At 43.8% G+C, this 9,355-nt stretch overlaps 1 protein-coding gene across 1 annotated transcript; it reads left to right on the top strand.

Moving 5' to 3' along the window:
• The first annotated feature begins 553 nt into the window (after positions 1–553).
• Positions 554–9,025, top strand: sacm1lb (SAC1 like phosphatidylinositide phosphatase b). Its single transcript, XM_057340253.1, has 20 exons — positions 554–660; positions 1,475–1,572; positions 1,852–1,926; positions 2,132–2,259; positions 2,391–2,540; positions 2,623–2,682; positions 4,142–4,175; positions 4,275–4,376; positions 4,542–4,627; positions 4,868–4,954; positions 5,038–5,106; positions 5,196–5,275; positions 5,352–5,450; positions 5,552–5,690; positions 5,810–5,879; positions 6,168–6,240; positions 6,383–6,476; positions 7,256–7,348; positions 7,738–7,795; positions 7,880–9,025. Exons 1-20 carry the CDS (start codon positions 632–634, stop codon positions 8,014–8,016), a joined length of 1,761 nt encoding a protein of 586 aa, XP_057196236.1. The 5' UTR covers positions 554–631; the 3' UTR covers positions 8,017–9,025.
• The last annotated feature ends 330 nt before the right edge of the window (positions 9,026–9,355 follow it).

Genomic DNA, 9,355 nt, shown 5'->3' on the forward strand with positions numbered 1-9,355 from the left:
CGAGGCTGTTGTAGCAACCCAATATCTTTACCAAGTGGAAGTTTGGGGAGGGAATGAAAAATGTATCACTACAAAAACCCCCTAAACAACAAAGTTGTGTTTGTTCTTAACGGGTAGCTACACTGGCTGTCACAGGTGTGCTATCTTTGATTTATGCTAATTTGAACAACTCGTATTCCAGTCTTTGGATTATATATGAAAAATGAGATAACTCCGTTTTAAAAAAAAATCAAAAATCATGTTTTTTATTATGTTATCATGTTTTTATTGTGTAAATTTGCTGTTTTTTTACTGTTATTATGGCTTAAATCAAAACAAACCAACTGCAGTTTGATTGATATTAATTGGAATGCACCATAAAATAAACATGATTTTTGAAAATGTTTAAAAACGGAGTTATCTCATTTTGGAACCAAACTCTTCATATATTACTATATACATGGATTATATAACAACTATCGACGTGCACCGTGGATTGTAATTTCTATTTTAGTTTTAGATTAGAAACGTTTTGCAGGGACTTTTATTACAGGTCATATCCGGTCGACGTCAAAGTAGCATCGCTGGCCGTCGCGCGCTTCCCGCTGCCGCACTGACACGTCACGAAGGTCAGGCGAGAGCGAATAGAAAAATGGCGACCACCTACAATACCTTCAATCTGTGAGTATAAATGTCCATCTTCTGATGTCCGTCGAGTACACACGCGTCAGTTAGAATCATTACTGCTGGTCTTTGATCGTTTGAGGTCTTTAATTCACCTCAGGAGCGACAGCGAACTACATACTTTCGCCCGTCACCGTGGCGGTGTTTCAAACCCTAGTGAGCTGCCTAGCTAGACAGCACTGTCGGGCAGCAGTGCTTTTAATGCTCGCTCGCTGTAGAATCCCATCTGCGTCGTGATATGCTCTGCGATATGTTACATTCTCTATGTGGTAACTTGTGTACACTTAAGAGCTAGCATAACTGACCAATGAGAAAACTTCCATTCATCAAGTGTAGATCTAAAGGTATCTCTGCAGTGCATACATATTCCTAATAGACACGGTAGAGAAAAACGAACATTGTTTTGAACACCAATACCACAGAGCAAGGAAATAAGTGTTCAACTGTGACCATTAAGAGACTTACGCACGAATGACAGCCGTGGAAGTTCACAATTTATTCACAGTATTGCTACACGTGATCCTAGCCACAGTTTGACTCAATAAATCTACCATGCACAATAATACCAAAGAAATGAGCCACGTACACGGTAATATAAAACATATATAGACATCAGGTGTAGTATTGTACTGGAAATAAATAGAAATACATGCAGTATGTACCCTGTTGAAAAACCAGCATAAACTGGGTTAGGTATGTTTTGATGCTGGTTTGACCAGCTGAAACCAGCTAAGGACCAGCTGAAACCAGCATCAAGCATATGCTGTTTTTTTCAACAGAATAAACATGAACTTGCCCTCTCTATTCACAGACACACAACCCCTGAGAAGTTCTACGTTGAAGCCTGTGACGATGGTGTCGCTGATGTTCTGGCCATCGACAGGGTGTCCACGGAAATGACCCTGACAGGTATGACAGAGCTCGGTGAATTAAACATGCGTACAGTGCACGCCAGGCACAGGACTGAAGTGGACGCATGCTCAGTGGGGCTCATGAGGGATTCTTTGTTAAACGTCATTTCAACATTTCAAGCCGAATTAGGATGCAAACGAAAGTTTTGAGAAACACTTGAAGGTATTTTGGAATACTGCGGGTGTGTTTGAAACTGATCTCCGAAGGATTTCCACTAGGTTTGCTCCTCGAGCATGTGTTGTTTTATATATATATAAACTCTGTTCATTGTTTCAGTGAGGAAGGATGTCCCTCCGTCAGCCGTCACTCGACCGATCTGTGGCATCATGGGAACCATACGACTGGTGGCAGGTCTGAACTCTCATTTCCAAATTGAAGAATTGGCTTCTTTTTAATCAATCAGTGTTCGTGTTAATTGGATTGGTCATGCTTCACAAGATGTTGAATTTGAAATATCTATATTTTTTAAGTTTATCCAACAGGACAGTCCAACATAAGAACATCAAACGGATGTTTTCAGAGTGTTATGATATCTTGCGTATCTCGTTGTTCTCAGGCGTGTATCTGATCGTCATCACAAAGAAGAAGAAAGTGGGAGATCTGCTCGGTCGTGCGGTCTGGAAAGCTGTCGACTTTGACATCATCTCATACAAGAAGACCGTTTTACATCTCACTGATAACCAGGTTAGAAGTGAACGTTGGAGCACAGCACACCCTGCATTATTACTGAGAGGTTTATGTCTGTAATGAAATTCAGACCACAGCTTTTGCCTGGGTGACAAAAATATTTTGCTTTTGTTATGCTGCTCTTCCAGATGCAGGACAACAAGGCCTTTCTGACCATGATCAACAACGTCTTGAACACAGACGGTTTCTACTTCACCACAGACTACGACCTGACGCACACACTACAGCGTCTGTCCAACACCAGCCCGGAGTTTCAGGAGATGAGCTTACTGGAGCGGGTGAGCGAGAGAGAGACGTGTTCTTTAAAGCTTAGTGTTGCGGTATGACTACAAAGCAAATCTTTCTTTGTTTTGTCTGCAGGCAGATCAGAGGTTTGTGTGGAACGGTCATCTGCTGAGAGAATTTACAGCTCAGCCAGAGGTAAATAAACCACAAACAAACAAACAAACTGCATCGTTGTGTTTGAACTACGGATGGATGATAAAGATAAACATGTGCGTGTCTTCAGCTTTTGACAGTTTTCATTTATGTATGTCTAAATTATATATTTACGTAAGTTATGATAAGCAATTGTATGTAGTAATGAAAGGAAAATGTGATTGAAATGATCCCAGTTTACTCGGGTTGCACACAATGAAGAACTAGCACAGTGATGATTAGGGTTGGGCCGATAGACATGATGATGTTGAGCCGGCATCGTGATTCCAGCAAATGTTTCACTTTCGTTACGTGACTCTCGCTGCTCTGTTGTAAACAAATATGAACAAGGCTAAAGGCTGGAGCGAGAGTGTACATTACAAGACTTTTGCTCAGATTTTCAGTCTGGACTTGTTGCAGAAAGTCTGTGCTAGCAGGGCTGTACGCTAATGTTTTTTGCACATAGCACTGGCGCTACAGAGGTTTGAAGTTTTGTAGCACAGGCCAAACTGTTGTAGCACCAGTACGAAGCGTCTGTTGTCATCATTAAAAAAAATATTCAAGTGCAGTTCATGGCATGAATAGGCAGGTAACTGACAAATGACATTAATGTTACACACAGATGGATAAATAAGGGCCGTACCCTTTTTAGTTTATCTAAATTTGTTTTAATTTTTCTAAATTCTGTGTTTTTCTTTTTTTACTATACCATAGCGATATATTTGTCCACACAAAGTACTGTAGTAGCTATTTACCATAGTAAACTGAAACTGAAGTTCATGTGTTTATATCCTCAGACAGTGCAGACGCAGACAAATCCACGAGCGTCACTCATGTAGCACGTTAACTGTGCAGCTCATTCACTCGGAACAGCCAGATGACATTTTAAATAACAGGATTCTGCGTCCGCCAGTCTGCATCTAGGTGTGTGGACTCGATGCAGCCGGAAAACTCGCAAAATAGACTAAAACTATGTAATATAGAGGTGCGCCATTGATTAATGTCACAGACAAACAAGCACGACGACAAACGCACTTCACACAAACACGCAGCTCTGTTTAATGCACCTGCCAAACTGTATCGCATGCATGCTACACTGGCTAATTTACTCTTAGCACAGACTTTTTTCGTAGCATGTGCGACATATATGCCGCACTGTACAGCCCTGGCTAGTCTGCAGATTTTATCGTGTAGTGTGTGATGCCAGCAATAAAGAAGATGTGTCTGCGCCGCTCGTGCCTAGACGCGCCACACTTTATAACGCCGCAGGGCGATGTCATCATCCATCACCATGTTTCACTGTAGACATAGTCCGATGCCAATTTGGCAGACACCACCCAACCCTAGTGATGATAAAAATAGCATTAAAATGATATTCAATATATCTTTCAGCTGTAAAATGAAAGCAAAAAGCTGCACGCAGATGAGGTGTGACTATCTTTCACGCTGTGTTTTCTTACAGCTGCACAAGTTTGTCTTTCCTGTTATTCAAGGCTGTATCCTTTCATGATGCATCGAATAAACCGTACATATTTTTTGTGTGCATTTTGACACTTTATTTTCCACATGTGCCAGTCCTTAATAAGAGCTGACAGATATCACCATGAGGTCCTGCTGCATCAACGGCAAAGTCTTTGATTGGTGCATCATTTCCAGACGGAGCTGCTTCCGCGCTGGCGTTCGATACTACGTACGAGGTAACGCTTGTGACATCTGCTCACTGGACCCAGCCGATCCGCCTGTAGAGACGCACCTTTCTAGATGAGGATTTGCTTGGAATCAGTTTTTGTTAGACTGCGAGTTTGGTTTCTCATTTCTGCAGTGCTCACTTGGTAGGCTACTACACAATCTTTCTGTTGCAGGTATTGATTCTGAAGGTCATGCGGCCAATTTTGTGGAGACGGAGCAGATTGTGCAGTATAACGGAGCTAAAGCTTCATTTATACAGGCGAGTTCATGAAATGTCACTTTCTAAAGGCTGCGCTGAGCTTTCCGATCACTTCTCCTAGGTTCTCTTGTTAAACCGCTTCATACCTTTCTGTGATCTCTCTAAACATGCCCTTTGAACCAAGAGCCTGTCTGTCCGATTGTGCTTGTGTTTTCACTTCTCGTTCAGAGACACTCGCATGACACTAGTTCTGATCTCCACGAACGGATGAATGATGGATCCATCTGTTCTCTTCCACAGACTCGAGGGTCTATACCGTTCTACTGGTCTCAGAGACCCAACCTCAAATACAAGCCCCGCCCACAGATCAGCAAAAACGTCAATCATGTGAGCTTTGTTCCGTTTCGACATGATTTCTTTATCTCCGGACAGGCGTGCTTACAAGAAATGTGTAACATGTTCTCTCACAGCTGGACGGATTCCAGAGACACTTCGACTCGCAGATCATAACATACGGCAAACAAGTCATTCTCAACCTGGTACGTTGTGTGTTTACTGCTGCCACACGAAGCTCTCGCTGCTGTGTGAAGATCTTTTCTGAGGATCTCTCTCTGTGTTTAATCTCCAGATCAATCAGAAGGGCTCCGAGAAACCTCTAGAGCTGGCCTTCTCAAAGATGGTGAACGGTCTGGGTAACGGTATGATCAGGTGAGATGATGAGACCTTCACACGACAGACGTGAACACGCGTTGCAGGTCTCACACCCTCTGGTCTTCTCCCGCAGGTATGTAGCATTTGACTTCCATAAGGAGTGCAGTCGCATGAGGTGGCATCGCCTGCAGGTCCTGGTGGACACGGTGGCTGAGATGCAGGATGAGTTCGGGTATGATGTGCGTTTGGATGAGGCCCTTCATGCATGTTTGTTGTTCTCGGACATTCTTCTCTGCGTGAGGATCACGTCACTCACGTGTGTGTTTTAAACAGCTACTTTCTGGTGGATTCTGATGGAACAGTCCAGGTGCAACAGGACGGGACGTTCAGAAGCAACTGCATGGACTGTCTGGATCGTACCAACGTCATTCAGAGTCTTCTGGCCCGCAGGTCTCTGCAGTCGCAGTTAGTGGTGCGTGCGGCACACGTGTCTCTCCATGCATTTCTTTTGGTCATTGAATCGCGGTGGATTGCGTGTGCATGTGCAGTTGTGTATAGTCAAAACTGAGGGTGTGTGTTGTGTGTCCGTAGCGGATGGGAGTTCTTCATGTAGGCCAGCAGATTGAAGAACAGGCAGATTTCGAGAAAATGTACAAGAATGGTAAGCAACCGCTTCATCCGGCATCATTCCCAGTCTGATAACTGACCGTCACATGTCGTGTTTGGTCACTTTTTACGTTTGGACAGATGTCAATTCCGATGTCATCATAGTGTTCGTATCTGCTCATTGTTTTGGGTGCAGGCTGACACTGATCGTGTATAATCACTGCGATGATGTTTTAATGGTGTTGTGGTTGAATGGATTTTACACTTGGCAGCAAGAGGTCCGATTATTCCGTTCATAAACTCCTATATTTGCCGTGTGTTTCTCATCTCTCTTCTCCTGCAGCGTGGGCAGACAATGCTAATGCGTGTGCTAAACAGTACGCGGGCACAGGAGCACTGAAGACGGACTTCACACGGTGAGCAGGACAGCTCTGTTTTTCTCTTCTTTGCTGTGATCATGTCTTTTTCTGACTATCTCTGCTTTTGTCTCGTTTGTGTTCTCTGTTCTTCTCTGGCTGTTGGGAGGGTTTGTCATGTTCTCTCTCTCTCTGGTCTCAGGACAGGGAAGAGAACTCATTGGGGTCTGTTAATGGATGGCTGGAACTCGATGATCAGATACTACAAGAACAATTTCTCAGATGGATTCAGACAGGTGGGCTGATGTCATTGAGATTCTGCTGCGGGAGGGAGACAAACACACACACACACACACGCGCACACACACGCACTCACACACGCACACACACACGCACACACACACACACTCACACACGCACACACACACACACACACACTCACACGCACACACACGCATACACACACTCGCACGCACACGCACGCACACACACACACACTCACACACACACACACACACACACACACACACACACCACAGGCTTTGGTTGACTATCCCCGTGGGGACAGTCCATAGGCGTAATGTTTTTTATACTGTACAAACTGTATATTCTATCCCCTATCCCTAACCCTATCCCTAAACCTAAAGATCATAGAACACTTTTTGCATTTTTAGATTTGTAAAAAATATTGTTCTGTACAATTTATAAGCTTTTGTGCCCATGAGGACCTCAATTTTGGTCCCCACAGTGACACGAGTCCCCATGTGTTGGTGTGTATTCAGGTTTAGGTCCCCACCGGGATATACAAACATGAACACACACACACACACATGTTTGTTTCACTGTGTTAGTGAGGTCCTCTCGTAGACTTGATTAAACCAAACCCTCAGAGAAATCATTTGATTTAAAGACTCGCATCATCTGGAGCATTTGTAAGATGCTCCTACATGTTCCAGGTGAGTCTTTGTTCAGCTCTAGTCACCGTTGAACATCTTTAATTATATTGGTGAGAATAATCTGGACCAAACCTGCACACACACGCAATACCCAGTGTTTGATTTTGCTGTTTCTCCAGGACTCCATCGATCTGTTCCTTGGGAATTACGCCGTGGAAGAAGCAGATATGAACACACCTCTACATGAACCCAAAGACTGGAAGTTCCTCACGGTAAGAGACACCGAATCAGGTTTGAGTTCAGCTGGAGGATGTTGGCCGATAGTTTAAAAACAGCCGATGATCAGGGCCGTCATATCCTGTCAATCAAAACAGGACAGGAAAATGCTATGGATTTGTGCTCTGTATATAGAAAAAGTTCAGAAATATCACCAGTTTGATGTTCAATATTATTAATCATTATATGAATAACTTACAGAAAATGACTATATATTCACGTAATCTTCAAAAACAGCATCGGCAGATGTCACTCTGTATAGTCGGCTATGGGTATCGGTGGATAAATGTAGTATCGGTGCATCTTGAATTATTTTGTAACGCATTTTAAGTGCAGATACATGAATATTGAGAATGCGTGCTGAACTCTTTCTCTGTCCCTGCAGCTGCCCATCATTATGGTCGTGGCGTTCTCGATGTGCATCATCTGTCTGCTCATGGCCGGTAAGATAACTCTGATAACTTCCTTTCTTCCTTCATCACGTGAATGACGGTGTTGCTCATTCTCGGAATTTCGCCGCCCCGCAGGTGACACGTGGACGGAGACTTTGGCCTACGTGCTGTTCTGGGGCTCTGCAAGCATCGTCACGGGTGGCGTCATTCTCTTCAACGGACGGGACTTTGTTGACGCTCCCAAACTAGTGCAGAAAGAGAAGATGGACTGAATGTGTGTGTGTGGAAAGCAGCTCGGACCCTCGGAGTCTTCATCATCCTCCTCATCCTCCTCATCCTCACTGCTGTCTCACTCTCAGCTTCATCGGCCCTGGAGTCTGTACTGACGGTAAAGGAGGAGGAGAGGTGAAGGGCGAGGGCGGGGCGGGGCGAGACGGACGCCTGCTGCTCTCCACACGGTTGACGTTTCATAGAGGACCAGCTCCTCTGTGCATCACAGTGTCCCACAGCGCCAGCAGCCAATGAGAAGCTTCACTCGAGCACCTTAAGACCATCATGCATTTCATGTGCGGACTCTAAACTCATCCGGACGGTTTCCATGAGGTTTTTTCGGCCCCAGATCTTGTGGTCAACACGTTCCGACGGTGTCGCACAAACCTGCTGATGTTCTGTCGCTCTTCTGTACATCGCCTGCTTTTATGAACTGTCTTGGGTTCCGCTAAACATCCTGAAATTCAGTTGTTTGCAGAATCTTGTAGGGGAATGTCTTGAATTATTTGCCTTTCTTATCCTAAACTTTTCACGAGAGTGTGTAGAAGTGAATGAAGAATTTACTGTTGACCACAGAACCGTATTTACTGTCAGAAGGACACGAACAGACCCGATGGATTGCTTTTTGTAATGAAAGGACTGCTGGAGTGTTTTGCTCTGAATGTTAAACGGCTCGAGGAAATGAACTGATTCTTCTTCACGGTTTAATCCAGATTGATTTATATGAGTCTTAACTTGTTATGGGACCAAAGGAGAAAGTGTGTGTGCGGATGGAGACCAGGGAGTTTAGTGCATGTAGAGGAACAGTCCGTCACTTCACCACGTGCCACATCATGCGTTTCATCTCGCTCTGTTATTCCCGGTTTCATACTTTTACTCTTTCTGACGTGATCCACAGACTTCATGTGAATGTTGCCTTGAGTTTGATCTGAGCAGACGATGTCCAGCGCCTGCTTGTGTCCGAATGTAACGTGTATTATTGATATTAAACCTGTTATGGTGATACTGTCAGTCTGTTTTGAATATTTGATGAGGTGTGGTCACTGCAGAACAATTCGATATTGTTCACAACATCCATCATTGCGAAGAACAAAATCTTTTTCAACCTTTACTCATCTTCACTCCTCGTTGCTTTGACACATGCTGGTTTGAAGGATTATACATTTCTACAGATTTTCAGAGAAAGTTTGTCTTGTCCTTTAATGAATGTCTGTTGTACAGTTCAAACGCTCATCTCATTAATAAAAGTCATTCATTATCAGTGATCCAAAATCATCATCCATTTTTGTTTGTTTTCAGTTTGGTGATGTTCTTTTATTCTAAATGTTTAGTTTAAATGAA

The sequence above is a fragment of the Triplophysa rosa genome, linkage group LG8 (genome assembly GCF_024868665.1).
Source record: "Triplophysa rosa linkage group LG8, Trosa_1v2, whole genome shotgun sequence".
Classification (NCBI taxonomy): Eukaryota; Metazoa; Chordata; class Actinopteri; order Cypriniformes; family Nemacheilidae; genus Triplophysa; species Triplophysa rosa.